The following is a 15,896-nucleotide window of genomic DNA, read 5'->3' on the forward strand; positions in this document are numbered from 1 at the left end:
TTTAAAAAAATTTGGTGGGGGTCCAATACGGAGATCCAGGATGATGTAGACTACAACAGGGGCAGAGCTAAGGGGTGATTGGGGGGGAGGGGCAAACGTCTGACCCGAACCTATGTATCATAGAACTAATCGACACGGGATTTCTACGATCAAGAATATTAGCTCCGCCTCTGGACTGCAGGTCATTCTTAACAAAGGAATGGAGTTATGGGAATTTACTAGTTAAGGGAGCATCAATCCAGTTGTCATGCCATAGTTGTAGAGATTGGCCATTACCCATATTCATTGATATTTGCTTTTGAACAGGGAAATAAGCTTTTAATGGCTCCTCCACCAGTTGGATCCTTCCATCCTTTGTCCAGGCAACTGTGTGCCATCATAAGTTTCCCAAATCAGTTTGACCCAAAGGCAGATTTTCACTATTAAAGAACTTATGAAGGTTTTTCATCATGAGGGTTTTGTTGTCAAGAGAGATGTCCAAAATTCAGTAATATAAGCTTTTGTTGAACATTTTCCAGTTTCAATATCTGGAAAAATGCTCTGAAAGGGGAAGAACTTTTTTTTTTGAAATGAAAGGGGTTGCCCCCTGTCCCAACTTTTATTAAAAAGGCAAGGCAAAAAAAAAGGAAGGAAGGACTTGGTGTGCCGTGTGATCTTTAGCTAATCATTTCACACAACACCGAGGTAGATTATGACGTGGCCGGAGAGAAGTGTGCTACCGTTCTACGCAATGGGCAGATTGTGCAGATGTTCCAACAATTTGTACTAGTCTTCTAGTACCATTGTACGTTTCGGTGCATCATTATTATGTCACCGGATATATATACTTGTCGGGTTCATGCCGTGTCACGGACTCGCAGCCTCACGGGTAGCGTGTAACCACTTTGTGATTATCTTGGCATGCCCTGATCGTCTGCGATGCACACGTAGCTTTAAGATTGGCAATACTAGTTTGGTATTTTGGCAGTACATAAACTGATAAACACAGCATTGGTGGTTACAAAACAAGATGTGGCTGCATATGGTCGGCAATCTGCGTGATGCTATATATGCTTGCTCCGGGGATACGTACATGGACGAAGTACCTGTAATATACAGTAGGTTAGTATATATGTTTGATTGGTGATGGAACGGAAGATGAGTTTTAAAAGCAGAGAGAAATGCATCTCGTGAGCACGGGCAAGGGTGTAAGCAGCCGGTTGAGTGGCTCCCTCCATCCACATGTGAACCCGTAGGGCCCAAGCTAGGTTGCCAATCACGGCTCCTCGTCCGCTTCTCCACCCGTCATCTCCAATCTCCATTCCCTCCTTCCTTTTGATCCCTTAAACTGCTGGCCTATAAATTCGCATGCTCCCCAACGGCATTAACCACCAGACCACCAGAGTAGGGCCTTCGATCAGTAACCAGCGAGACCAGCAAGCAAGCGAGCCATGGCAGCGACCTCCTCCGCCTCCTACGCCGTCGCGGTCGCTCTCCTCTGCCTGCTCGCCGCCTATGGCTGCTGCGGCTGCCCTGGACCCACACCTGCCCCCGCTATCCCCAGCCCCGTCCCCGTTATGCCTCCACCTGCCCCCGTTACCCCCAGCCCCGTCCCCGTTACACCTCCACCTGCGCCCGCTACCCCCAGCCCAGGCTCCGGCTCCGGCAGCACCAACGGCTCCTCCGACGGCTGGCTGGACGCGAGGGCCACCTGGTACGGCGCCCCCGATGGCGCCGGGCCGGACGACAACGGTGGCGCGTGCGGGTTCAAGAACGTGAACCTGCCTCCGTTCAACGCCATGACGTCGTGCGGCAACGAGCCGCTCTTCAAGGACGGCAAGGGATGCGGCTCCTGCTACCAGGTCAGCTACTTTTGCCGGTATTGCAGTTGCTTGACACTGACAGTAGAGTGCTGATGGGCCTTCGATTGTCGCGTTGCATTGTGTTTGCGTGCAGATAAGGTGCGTGGCTCACGCTCATCCGGCGTGCTCCGGCGTCCCAGAGACGGTGATCATCACGGACATGAACTACTACCCGGTCGCCCGCTACCACTTCGACCTCAGCGGCACTGCGTTCGGCGCCATGGCCAAGGACGGCCGCAACGACGAGCTCCGCCACGCCGGCATCATCGACATGCAGTTCAAGAGGGTGCCATGCCAGTACCCGGGGCTGTCGGTGACGTTCCACGTGGAGAAGGGGTCGAACCCCAACTACCTGGCGATCCTGGTGGAGTACGGGAACGGCGACGGCGACGTGGCGCAGGTGGACCTCATGGACGGCGGCGAGACGACGGGGGCCTGGAGGCCGATGAGGCACTCGTGGGGCTCCATCTGGCGCCTGGACACGCGCCGCCCGCTGCGGGGGCCCTTCTCGTTGCGGGTCACCAACGGGTCCGGCAGGTCGCTCGTCGCCGACCAGGTCATCCCCGCGAGTTGGCAGGCCGACGCCGCGTACAGCTCCGACGTCCAGTTCGATGATTGATCCCGTCCGATGACCCATGGAAGGCATGCATGTCCATGCATGCATGGATTTGTTGTGCCAAGCTATATAGCCGAGACGTCGCTTGTGACGTCCGGTGCTACGTATTTATCATTTATCTTGTCCTACTATCCTTGTACATATACATACGTGACAACTTTAGTTTGTGGGATTTGGAGGAGGCTGGTATATATACGATACGACACGTATAGGCTAGCTATATTCTGCCGTAATGTTATCATGCAAAAAAAAATGTTTGTAATGTCTACTGTATTATTTACACAAGTTTACTGTATCAGTTTAGCTATATGTAAGGTACCTCAAAAATGAATTCGGGTCAGTCTATTATTCTGGCCATTGATTGTTGCTCCAAGATTTGTGCTCATTTTTTGTCTGTTTTGGTTTTGAGAAATTTTTGTGTGTTATGTGGTATGTCTTGTTTCGGGCTAGGAATTTTTGACTGACCTAAATTTGGGCTTCAGTCAACTCCTTCATGGGCTGATGCCCAGCTAGCTGTGCGACTGAGCTATATCTATTTAGCCCATCTGACAAATCAGCCATTACGTCTCTTCCTTTGTTTTTACGCTTTTTTCTATTTTTATGCATTTTTATTCTCTTTTTCCTTTTTAGTATGTTTTTCTTCTATCCTTATGGGTATTTTTGGGATGTTAAGTGACTGTAAATGTATGCATGCAAGTGCTATATAATAAGTGTGTAAATTATTTTACTCTTACTTAGAAAATATCATTATTTTTATTTATTTTGTTTGTTTTCTAAGGATAATACCAATTTCACTAATTCATTTGTTCTCATGAAACTTTTTTTGTGAAAATTCTATTATTATGTGCTTATTCTTGCTTATTATAAAGATGAAAACAATCAGCGTCAACTGGCCGAATGCCTTCTCTGTGCAAACATGTCCTTGTGGGTCCCACACACTCTCCACCTCCCTTAATTTCTGAAACAATGCCCAACGCCAACATTTTCTTCCCCACAACTCTCTCTCTCTCTCTCTCTCTCTCTCTCTCTCTCTCTCTCTCTCTCTCTCTAACTAGGATGAGGCGGGCACGGCTAACTCTGGGGCATTGCGTCCTCGTGCAGGAAGAGGCGGATGCGACCGTCGCCGGTGGATGGCAGGAAGAGTGTGGCACGAATGACAACGCGGGAGAGGGCGGAGTTCGGCACTGCCGGTAAAAGGCCAAGCACTTCCATGAAAATTACCTACAGCGGCGGCTCGCCGGATCTGGCCACCGCATTACACATCGGAGTCAATGTAGTTGATGCATTGGAGGGCGGTGTCGTCACCGAAGAAGATGATCTTGACGGCGGTGGATTTTCCCAATTATCCACCAATGGACTCATAGTGCTCCCCTTATAAAAAAATCGTTATTTCTATGTAAATTGTGTGCAAAGTTTTCATAATATTTTTCCTTTCCTTTTATTAAAGGTTAATTCCAATGACACTAATTCATCCTTACTTAGAAAACTTCACTATTTTGATTTAGTTTTAGTTTTATTTCATTTTATTTCTTCTTAAAGGGTAATACCATTGCCATTAATTCATTATCCTTAGAAAATTTCATGATTTTGTTTTTATTTATTCTTGTAGGTTAATACCATTGTCACGAACTCATTCTTTCATAGAAAAAGAATTATTTTGATTTTTGATTTTTTTAGTTTTTATTTTATGTTTCTTTCTTCTTTAATGGTAATACCGATGCCGCTAATTCTTTCCTTCTTAGGAATTCTTTTATGAACATTCCACTATCATATCGTTACAATTGCATATTATGAAAACTGTAACTTTTGTGTAAACTGTGTGCAAACTTTATCATTATTTGTTTTAGTTTTTATTTTAATTTCTTTCTTATTTAAGGTTAATACTAATGCCACTAATTTATTATTTCTTAAGAAATTTCTTGTTTTAAAAGTTCTGTTATTACATGCTTATACCTGCATATTAAAAAAGCACAGTTTTTTTTTGAAAATTGGTGCAATTTGTCATTATTTGTTTTTGTTTCTTCACTTTCTTTTTTCTTAAAAGGTACTACCAATGCCACTAATTCATTCTTCCTTTGGAAAAAACTTTATTTTCATTTTGTTTTAGTTTGTATTTCATTTTTTTTCTTCTCTAATGGTAATAACAATATCACTATTGTCGACTACTCCCTTCATTTATTTTTACTTTACATATAAGTTTTGTCTTAAGTCAAACTTCGTAAAGTTTGATCACATTAGAGGAAAAAATATCAATATTTATACTATCAATCAATATCATTGCATCACGGAATTAATTTTCATATTGTATATCTTTTCTATTATAGATGTTGATATATCTTTAATATAAAACTGGTCAAAATTTATTAAATTTGACTTAAAACAAATTTATATGCGGAGTAAAAGAGAAACAGGGGGAGGAAGCGGCGTTCTGTCTCCAAGGCGCATCTATTCAAAAACTTCTGAATTTTTGTGTGGTGAAAGATGCTTTGGGTCCCTGCCAAATTTATCTTGTTTGGACATTTGAGTAGCTCGCGAGAAAAAACAAACAAAATTTGGGTCTGCAAGAAAGTTTACTGTTTGCGCACTGTTCAAACCGTTTTTGTCTTTTTTTTGCCACGAGCTTCTCATATGTTCGAACACGGTGAAATTTGGCATGGATATCACACACTCAAGCATCTTTCACCCAAAAAACTCGATTTTTAGAATTTTTCACTATCTTTAATTTACTGTTCATCTAGAGTAGATGAGCCCGGACTCAGAAATTATTATTCGACGGAGGGAGCACTATATTGCTCCCTAAGTGACTACTCCCTCCGTAAAAAGAAATATAAGAACATTTACGAGGGAGTACATTGCTGAGTATACCGAATACCATTGTTTACAGGCTTTGGTAATATACTGTTCTAGATTTTTATTCGAAATATTCATAAGCTGTTCATCACCTGCCTCCTCTTGATCCTGGCCTTGAAGCCGTTCTTCATGTGGAGAATGACGGAGATCTTGGGCTCGATGACGTGCCCCGCCACGAAGTCCACCTCGAAGTTCCTCACCACGGCGGCCGCCACGGCCTTGAGCTGCACGACCGCCATGTCCTTGCCGAGGCAGGTCCGCGGCCCGGAGTTGAAGGAGATGAACTTGTACGACGGCACGTACCGCAGCTTGCCGTCCTCCCCGATCCACCGCTCCGGCCGGAACTCCCGGCAGTCCTTGCCCCACACGGCCTCCATCCTCCCCATCGCGTACAGCGACACAAGGATCTTGTCCCCTGGCCGCACCTCGTGCCCGCTCGGTAGCGCCTCGGCGGCGGCCACTCCCTTGTGCTCCATCGGCAACGGCGGGTACAGCCGGAGCGACTCGCACAGGGCGGCGTGCAGGTACACCAGCCGGCCGAGCTCGTCCGGGTCGTAGGTCACCATGCCGTCCAGGGTGGTGGTGGTGGTCTTGATGGTGTCGAGCTCTGCCAGGATCTTGGACACCACGCCCGGGTTCCTGGTGAGGAGGTAGAAGAACCAGGTCAGCGCCGACCCGGTCGTGTCCCGGCCGGCGATCACAAGGTTCAGGGTCGTGTCGCGGAGGAATACGTCGACGACCGTGCCGCTGCCGGCGTCGCCATCGTCGTCGTCGATGTAGGAGGAGAGCAGGTCCGCCGAGTCCTCGATTCCACCTGTGGCCTTCACCGCCTCCCGCCGCTTGGCGATCGTGTCGCCGATGAACCGGTCGATGTCGCGCCCCGCCACCGCCATCTTCCGCTCGTACCCGACCCCGAGCCGCCGCACCAGCTTCCACCAGGACAGCGGGAGCAGGCTGCGGACAAGGAGCACGTCCATGGCGTCATCTATGGCGCGCGCGAACGGCACCTCCGGGAAGCCGACGGCCAGGCAGCCTGGGTCGACGCCCAAGACCAGCGTGGTTGTAACGTCGAACGTGAGCCTGAGGAACACGTCCTGCAGGTCGCACTCACCGGCGCCGACGCCTGCGACGCGGGCTAGCAGCGGGAGCAGGTCGCGCTCGACCTTGCGGCGGCTGCAGCGGGACACGAAGGCTCGGAACCGAGGCCCGGACATGAGCAGCTGTGCCTTGGCACGCTGGCGGCGCCAGGAGTCGCCGTCGGCGTTGAAGATACCACCGCCCAAAATGTCCATGATCTGGGCGAACTCGGGGCCCTTGGGGTAGTTGGGGAAGTTGGAGGTGAACACGTGGCGAACGTTGGCCGGATCGGCGGTGATGAAGAGCTGCAGCCCCGAGCGCGGCGGGCCGGCGAGGCGGAAGCTGAGCGGGCTGGCAGTGAGGACGGAGGTGACCCAGTCGTGGAGGCGCGGCAGGTTGGCGAGGAGCGCCGGGAGCATGCCCACCAGCGGCCAGTCCAGCGGGAGCGCTGGGTTCTGCCGCTTGGACCTGATGTGGAAGTAGTAGAAGACCACGAAGCAGAGCAAGGCGAGCGAGAGCTCGAGGAAGGAGACGGACGCCATTGCTGCGGCGTTGCACGGTCACCTGCTCGGACAGGACCGGCTTTGTCGAGATGGAGGAGCGTGCCAGCCGCCAATGGTGGTCTAGAGTTCAAAGCCTCTGCCAAGTGCCAACATCCATTTAGGGAGCGGAACATTGTCCACGTCGCCGGAGTACCTTTTCCAATTGAAAACTGCCCACGAGGATTGTTGTTGCTGCACGTGAATGCAGAGATCACATTTTCGTTTCCACGAGGATTTTTCTCTCGTCCACATTTTTTTCACCAGGGGCATTGCGGATGGCCTAACCGACTGGAAAATACCAGAAATTTATTTTTCAGAATTGCTAAATTACATCCAGATGATTTTTAATAATGCTACATCTAAGTTTTGTCACTGTTTCTTTTTGAACATTGCAAGTGCTCATACATACGCGCATACACTCATCCCTATGAACACACACACGCATACTCTACCCCTATGAGCACCTTCGAGAGACTGAGCCGGCATATGTCATCTTGAAATTTACGAAGTCAGAAAGCACATCGCCGGAAATCCTGAAATAAATTCAGGAATAACGCGAGCACCAGGACTTGAATCCTGATGGGCTGGGAATACCACTGTCCCTCGAACCATCCAATCACAGGTTGGTTCGCAGTTTTGTCACTGTTGGACCCTTGTTTTTTCTGTAAAACTGTCGCAAAGCTTTGATTGCTGTCGAGCGCGACGCTCGTCCCGGTTAGTCGCTGGTTTGGGCCTGTATCTTGTTGCGCGGTCAGTCGATTGTTTGGGCATGTATCTCGTCGCGCGGTCAGTCTTTCTTCTTTGTTTGTTTCTAGGCCGCGTTGCCAGAAACTGTAGAGATGGTCGCTTCCCCTCTTATTTTCTGTCGCCTCCTCCCACAATAAAAACCAAAGAGCTAACATTTTAATTGTGTACTTAAAATAAATTTTATGTTTGAACTAAGTAATTTTGCAACCAACAAATATTAGTTATATGACATACCCGTGTACAACGTGCATTGATTTTTATATGAATTTGAGGGTTTGAATTTGACATGTGTGGCTGCCGGCCAAATATGAGGGGCCATTTAGTTTTGTCCGCGGACGTCTAGGGAGTCGGATTTGTCAAGTCGGGCTGTAGATGTTCTAATGGTAGCTTTTAAGGAGGACAATTCATATAAATGATATGCTGGATTATCACGGAGACAAACCCAGCGGTTCTACAAATAATCCTAGCAAAACGTAATCACTCCGTTCTAGTATTTCTAATCCACCGCGTGCATCTATGTACAAGTTTTATAAGAGCAACTCTAGCCGATCCCTGAAAAAAGAGAAGTATCTGATTGAGTATACTTTAGTAAGTTTTTCACTCCAATAACTTTTGACATGACTTAGTCTATCCCTAAGTATGACGAAGTATAATTTTGTATTTTCCAACTTATGCAATTCTAGTTTACATTGCAACTACATATTAGCACACGTATAGAAACTAAACATAAATATGAAGGTGCAAGCAAATCACAGATATAGTTTACAAACGAATCAAAGTTTACAAACCAAATTATTCAAATTCAAACGCACCGAATGGGTCAAATGTAGCAAATAACATGCTAAAAGCTCAACTATGTGTGGTATGAAGGTTCCAATGATACTCAATAAAATCTTGGAGCTGGTTATGAACTTATGGGCTCTTGATCCTACGATGCACTTCTAGGAATGCCTGGATCATATTTAGATCGTACTCTAGCTCAACAGAAGCCCTGTTGGTGATGTACCGAAAGTTTTCAGGCATATCTCTCTCAGCTTCGACGATCATGTTATGCAAAATGATGCAACAAGTTATAATTTGACATAGAACCTTGGAGCTCTAGTACCCAGTAGGGCGGCGAAGAATTGCAAAGGGTTTATGAGGCACACCGAAGGCTCTTTCCACATCTCTCTCAAACTCTTCATCTTCAATTCAAATGGCTTCGTTCAATTTGATTTTACAAAACAAAACGAAAAGAAAAAAACACCTAGGATTCCGTCGACCACTTGCAAGGCAGTGGTAGTGCACCGGCCGTATGGTGACATTTAGGCCAAATTAGCGGGCGGCAACGCGTGAGAATGACCTCCAACGATGCGTAACAACAGTCAGATGGGGTGCCCGCCACGAGGAAGAAGATTCGAGAGAGATCCATTGAATCGATTGAGGCGACGGTGGGGGCGTTTCACCTCGATTCCGGCGACGGCCGACGGTCGACGAAGGGGTCAGACTCGGGCAGAAGGGTGGCGAGGGCCAGTGGGAGTTGGTGATGTATCTGCGAGGGCGATGGACGGCCGCTGGAAGGTGCGCCGGCGAGGAAGCACTGGTGGTGGGGAGGTGCGAGAGAGGCCAGAAATTTTACTCCGATCGGGTCGCAGCCGAGCATATTGAGGCTCCCAATAGGATGCTGAGTAAATCTTTTACTCCACTATATGGTTTAAGGAATCGGCTAGCTGTCGGTTAGAGAAGAAATGAAAGTACAATGAAAACTATCACTATAGTCTTTTAGGTGATCGGCTAGAGTTGCTCTAAGTACCTAACGATTGGCAAACCAGTTTCTTTCACTTCATCACAGAAGCACAAATGCACTGGTATCTCAAGTTCTCAACACAAAACAAAAGCTTTTCAAAAAGTTTAAAACAACAATTCCCAATACCTACTAAAAATGTGCGGGGTGCTACTACGCACATAGTAATTTTTTTCTTAGGAGAAATATAAGCTTTATTGATGATAATCCACATGGAGTGGGATACAAATCGGTCGTGAGGGTTAGTGAGAGAGTAAGAGAGTGTTTAGGTAACCTATTGACTTCACCGTTGACAGCACACCCTTCAAAAATTAAATTACAATTAAAACTAGAAGCTCAAAGTTTTATGTCTGTAATCACCGACCTGTAGCGGCCCTGGTTGCTCTTGTTTATGCCGTTCACTGCTACTTCTTGAGTTTGCATTGATTTTTTCCTTGAAGAGGAAAGGGTGATGCAGCAAACTAGAGTAAGTATTTCCCTCAGTTTGAGAACCAAGGTATCAATCCATTAAGAGACAACGCACAAGTCATCGAATACCTGCACAAACAATCAACAAACTTGCACCCAACGCGGTAAAGGGGTTGTCAATCCCTTCACGGTTACTTGCAAAAGTGAGATATGATAGAGATAGATAAACGGTAAAGTAATATTTTTGATATTTTTGGTTTATAGAATGGAAAGTAAAAGATTGTAAATTAAAGGAATGGCAACAAAAGTCGGTAAGTTATCCCGCCGGTGGTGACAATTTGCTTTTTTTAATTCCTTTTATTGTTTCCTCACTTTGTGGTTTCTTCTCCGGACGGTTTTATTCGGCTTTTCTTTTTTCTTTCTTTCTCCTTTTCCTTTCTTCTTAAATGCCCAGATTACTTTCAAATTCATGAAGTTTTTTTCAAAACCAGTGAACTTTTTCTTTCCCAAATCCATGAACTTTTACTCAAATTCGTGGACATTTGTTTCCAAAATCAATGAATTTTTTTCAGATTTGTGAACTTAAAAAAAGTAGATGAACTACTTTTCAAATTCGATGGACTTTTTACAATAAATGTTTTTCAGATTGATGAACTCTTTCAAATTCAATGAACTTATTTTCAGATTTTATGAACTTTTTTCAAAATTGATGAACTATTTTCAGTTTTTTATGAACTTTCTCAACAGCGATGAACTTTTTTCAAATTTGATGTACTTCTTTCGGAATTCAATGAACCTTTTTCAAATCCGATAAACTTTTTTCAAATCCGATAAACTTTTTTCAAATCCGATGAACATTTTTTTTCAAATTCGATGAACTTTCTCCAAATTCACGAACTTTTTCTATTTTTGTAAACTTTGAAAGAAGGGTCAAATACTTTTTTTTGTGTAGTAATCAGCAAACAGGCTCTTGGTTTGGTGGTTAACTCGCATCGGCAGTTACAGTGGCGACCTTGGTTCGAGTCCTACTTCGGAAATAAAGCTGTTGTTTTTTCTTTGCGATTTGCTTTTGTCAGTAGGTTGTTGGGCCGGCCCGCTGTGCATCGCATGCGAGCGCCAGAAGCGCGAAGCGATGCTTACAGCGCTAATAGGACCTCCCGGATTCGAGCGCACATACGCTAGTCACCGGATGCATGCGGGCACAGGCTCCTGGGCCGGTAGAGTTGTGCAGTCCGGTTTTCCTTTTTTTTCCTCATTTTCCTTATGGGTTTTGGGTTTCCAAAGGGCTTTATGCTCTTTTTTATTTTATACTGATTTCTTCAGGTCATTGATTGTTTTTTCTTTTCTTTTTTAATTTTATTTTCGTTTCCTTTTATTTTTTATAAATCCACCTTTTTATTCATTCAAGCATGGTGAATATTTTTAAATATCTGATAAACATTTTCTAAAATATTTTTATTATTTTTAATATATGAAGAATATTTTTAAATATCTGTGAACATTTTTAAGAAGGGGCCTTGGCGCCACGGTAAAGTTCTTGCCTTGTGACCATTAGATCACATGTTCGACTCGTGGAAACAGACTCTTGCAGAATGTAGGAAAATGCTATGTACTATAGATTCAAAGTGGTTGGACCCTTCCCTGGACCCTGCGCAAGCGGGAGCTACACGCATCGGGCTGCCCTTTTGTGAACATTTTTAAATATATATTGAAAGTTTTTAATGTATATTTTATTTTAATAGTAGGTTTTTAGATATTTCGCACCATAAAAATAATCCAAAAACCGAAGAGAAAAAACAAGACGGCATGTTTTTTTGGTGAGAAAACAAAGACAACATGTTGGTTTGGCTGCTGAGTTACACTACCAGAAGAGAGCCCTATGCCGACGGCGGCCGTCGGTATACCTAGGTTGTCAGTACATATGTGGCCTGCCGACCATAGCTCAGATGGTAGGCTCATGCCGTCAAATCTAGATACCATATGTTCTCTCTCCCCGGAATTTCCACATGGCAGGCCTACGCCGATGGCTAGGAACTCCCAGCAAGCGATACGTGGCAAGCTATGCCGACGGCCTGACAATCGGCATAGTTCCCTGCCATGAGCTTCGGACGGGCGACATGTGGCTGTTTTTTGTGCTGACGGGGTTCTGTGCTGACGGTTGCGCGGATGCCGTCGGTATATGCAGATATGCCGACGGTTTGACAAGACTACGCCGTCGAGATCGATGTTGACGGGCCTATGCCGTCGGCATAGGGGTATACCGGCGGTACGGCCTTTGACTGTCGGCATAGGGGTTTATTCCGGTAGTGTTACTGTCCTCGTTGGCATGTGCAGGCCCATACTGGTAGAATGGAGCAAAATTGGCACACACAATTGAGACTAAATATGGCATGTAAAAGTGGATTCAGTCCGCTTTTCTTTTTTACTAGTTTTCTTGGAGATTTAAGAAAAACTAGAACAAAAAACAAACAAACACAGACACACACACACATGAGTGGTTGTCTAAAATGCATGCATTTCGCATCATCAGGCAGCTTATTCGAACACAAAATATCCAGCGTTTGTCGTGTACTTCAGAAACTAATGGAGTAGGCCGGCGACTTGTCCGGATTGAACAGCCCAAAGTGGTTCTCTGTCGGTTCCCCTGTCTTCAGGTTCTCGTTGAACATAGCGAACAGGTACGTCTCCAACGGCCCGGATCTCTTGGGCGTGCCATTGCCGACATGTTTGATCAATCCCTGGTTGTACGCCTGCGCGTTCTGCGCCGTCGCCCCGAACCCACTGGCCGACGGCCACCCGCTCTCGGACACGACGACCTTCATCCCCGGTTTGTCCGCGTCCTCCAGCGCGGCATAGATGGAGTCGACCATGGCGTCGAAGAGGTTCGTGTAGGTCAGGCCGTTGCCGTCGTCGTTCACGGTGGTGCCCGGCACGAAGGTGGCGTAGTTGAGCTTGATGTTCTGCGGGTCGCCTTTGTAGGCGAAGTAGGGGTACACGTTGGCCAGAAGCGGCGCGCCGGTGCTCGCCAGGGAGTCCAGGATCGGTCCCATGTAGTCAAGGTCCGCGAACACGCCGTTGGAGGGCGGGAAGGTGTTGGTGACCACGTCGAACCGCAACGACGTGGAAACCTTTATGCTGCCGAGGCCGGCAGCCGTGAGCGCCGCTTGTACGTTCTTCATGGCCGGGAGGATGGTCTTCTGCCCAGCGCTGTCCATGACCTCGTTGCCCACGGCGATGTAGCGGAAGGAGACGCCCGGGTAGGGCTGGACGTTGGCCTTGACCCAGGCGGGCGCGGCGGAGGGGTCGTTGGCGAGGCTGGTTAGCGCGCCGTTGCCGACGTCCATGAGGAGGCCGATGCCGGTGCCGCTGAGCGCCTTGAGGACGTTGCTCTCCGGCTCGTAGATCCGCATGGCGTTGATGCCCTTGGATTTGTAGAGCTTGACGACGTCGCTGGGCGCCGGCAGGTTGTTGCCGATCACGCCGTTGCAGACGCCGATAGACTGCGCTGAAAAGATTAATATGCGGCTTAATGAGTCTGATTTCTTGTGTACGTCAAAAATACAATAATGAAGCAATTAGTAATATCTGATTCCTGGCATAAATGTTTAGTTATCGCCGGATTAGCTGCCCGGTGAGCACTACACTCTTTTTATGCTCTATAAATATATTTTCATGTATGATAACAACAAAATGCATAGATGTATGGATGCATCTTAAAAAATCATGGATATAGTACCTGCTGGAAATGCTGCGAGGGCAACAAGAACAAACAGCGCCACTGCAACTGTAAGCGTGGGAGCAACACCATGCTTCGCCATCGACGCAATGCAGTGTATGTATTCTATACCAGGCACAGTCGTCCCTTTATATGCAAATTCTCAGCACTGCTATCCCGCAGATTGGCGCAAGCACACGTTCCGACGTTCGTTCCAGGTCGGCCGAGTCCACCTCGAGAGTTTCTTTATTTCTTATCCGTTTCCATTTTCCACCACTAGTATAGCACCTACTGTACGTGCTAAGTGCCAAGTGCAGGCGCAACTTGTTCGTTGGCCTGTGGAAACCGGTTGAACGGGTGTCACCATCCTGTCCGGCCATATATCGATCGTTGTGGTGATTAATTGACTCAATCAGGTCGTCGACGTGCCCGTGCCGGTCGCTCGCAGAGCTCGGCAATATGTATACAGAGAGAGCCGCGCCATGGCTAGCTTGTCTGGCTCGTGGAATTTCCTCGGCGCGCTGACCGCTAACCTGGGCCGTCTCGGGGACTGATGGTGACCTCGACAGTGCGTGCTTTGTTGCTTCCGCAGGCAAGTGTTGTCAACAAGGACAGAGAGTACGTTGCTTCCTCGAAGTAAGCTGCTTGTCTGTGTGTACGTTGTGGCACGGGTGCTATCAACAAGGTCTAAGGGTGGTGGTGGTTTCACACCCGACTGTAATAGTCCGCGATATATTTGTAAGAGCAACATTACTAGAGTCGTCATTATATTGATTGACATCCATCATATGTTCATATGGATCGCGCTTCACAATAATATGAAGGTTGCCGAGGCGACGCACAGGCTCAAAATCGTTATAGACGTAGCCTCCAAAAAAAAGTCGCATGTGGGACCCGTTTTTCATTGGCTACAAGACCACTTCCTTCCCGCCTCAACAATGAATGTTTTTTCGTACTAGAATTGAACATGGATTACTACTACGATTTGAGCAACCATTTAAACTACCCTTTAAACTATGATTCTTTCTCGATTTGAGAAGATCTCAATGTTTTATTTGGATGATTTAATCTATCCTGAGAACCAACTCGTGGACATTAATCCTCTCACGAACCTCACTGAGATCACGCAGCACACCGCACGCGCGCGTACAACCATTTCGACTTAGATTTGTTGCTTTTCCTCTATGTGTATCTGCCCGAACTTGTGAATGACCACCTTGTGAATGTAGGCCAACATTTTGGAGAATCGCCAGAAATGAGCAGGTCGAGGCAGAGGAGCTATATTCATGCATATTGGTTATGTTCAATGTTGCGACATGGGTGATATATGGTATCCCGGTGCACGCTAACAAGACAAACATACCGGTCGTGGCCACGAACATAATCAAAGTGGGGTTCAAGCTATTGCGTGTGGACCTCTTCATCATTGACGCCACCAGCCGCCGTCTGAGATATTGGTGCTGCTCGGATTGCTACTTGGTATGGCTTCTTGAAACGCACATTGTCATGCACATTCATGGGATAGATCATGTTGATTTCTGGTGTTGTCATGTATCTGATGTTGATCTTCAAGATGATAACGCCATCATACCCCGCAAGGTGTTGCTGATTGATTCAATTTGCAGCTAGTAATATATTTGCCTGACTTTGCAGTATGCTGCATGAAGAAATCCCAATCTGGGCAGGTTGCCACTTTCTCCGGTCCATGCCATCTTCCGTGCAATGTTACCTCCTCCGTTGAGATACCTTCACCATAGACAAATATTAAAATCAAGGAAAACACTTAGACCACACTCCAATGTTCATCGGTGGTTCCCATCACCTCCTGATGCCAAGTGGCCACTAGAGACGATGGGAACCAGCGGAAACACAGACTAGAAAGTTGAGCTTTTGTGAATCTAGCACCTAGGCGCCTAGATGAAGTTGGGGCAACATGGACAATGCATCACAAGGTCCTTAATGGAAATGTTAAAAGGGTGATCACATATGAGCCATTAGGCTGGTTGTAATGGGAGTATCATAGCTAGTATCATGCATGCCAACTAGGCAACTTTGATGAGGTGGCATGGAATTAAATGAAGTAAGAGAGGGTTGAGTATCATATCATAATACCGTATCATAATAAATGCTACACTAGTATGTGTCATGCATGGCAATAAGTAAAGTCATCTATGATACTAATATATGATACTATGCATTAGGGAGGTAGTATTATACACTAGTATCATATGCATGATACTAACTTGTGATACTACCCATTACAACCAGCCTTATGCCTCTAGTTTTTTTTACCCGAACTTGGTGGTGTTATGCTTTC

The 15,896-nt window shown here is 46.5% G+C and overlaps 3 protein-coding genes across 3 annotated transcripts; 1 reads left to right on the top strand and 2 right to left on the bottom strand.

Annotated features, from left to right (window-relative positions):
* The first annotated feature begins 1,220 nt into the window (after window positions 1-1,220).
* LOC119278538 (expansin-B7-like) lies at window positions 1,221-2,827 on the top strand. Its single transcript, XM_037559873.1, has 2 exons — window positions 1,221-1,841; window positions 1,936-2,827. Exons 1-2 carry the CDS (start codon window positions 1,431-1,433, stop codon window positions 2,458-2,460), a joined length of 936 nt encoding a protein of 311 aa, XP_037415770.1. The 5' UTR covers window positions 1,221-1,430; the 3' UTR covers window positions 2,461-2,827.
* A 2,383-nt stretch (window positions 2,828-5,210) lies between these two features.
* LOC119282308 (alkane hydroxylase MAH1-like) lies at window positions 5,211-6,946 on the bottom strand. The gene has a single exon (XM_037562578.1). The coding sequence runs from the start codon at window positions 6,924-6,926 to the stop codon at window positions 5,382-5,384; it is 1,545 nt and encodes a 514-aa protein (XP_037418475.1). The 5' UTR covers window positions 6,927-6,946; the 3' UTR covers window positions 5,211-5,381.
* Window positions 6,947-12,260: 5,314 nt separating this feature from the next.
* On the bottom strand, window positions 12,261-13,705 carry LOC119278539 (glucan endo-1,3-beta-glucosidase GIII-like). Its single transcript, XM_037559874.1, has 2 exons — window positions 13,601-13,705; window positions 12,261-13,369 (listed from the first exon to the last, which is right to left on the bottom strand). Exons 1-2 carry the CDS (start codon window positions 13,680-13,682, stop codon window positions 12,438-12,440), a joined length of 1,014 nt encoding a protein of 337 aa, XP_037415771.1. The 5' UTR covers window positions 13,683-13,705; the 3' UTR covers window positions 12,261-12,437.
* Between the last annotated feature and the right edge of the window lie 2,191 nt (window positions 13,706-15,896).

Source organism: Triticum dicoccoides, chromosome 3B, assembly GCF_002162155.2.
Source record: "Triticum dicoccoides isolate Atlit2015 ecotype Zavitan chromosome 3B, WEW_v2.0, whole genome shotgun sequence".
Classification (NCBI taxonomy): Eukaryota; Viridiplantae; Streptophyta; class Magnoliopsida; order Poales; family Poaceae; genus Triticum; species Triticum dicoccoides.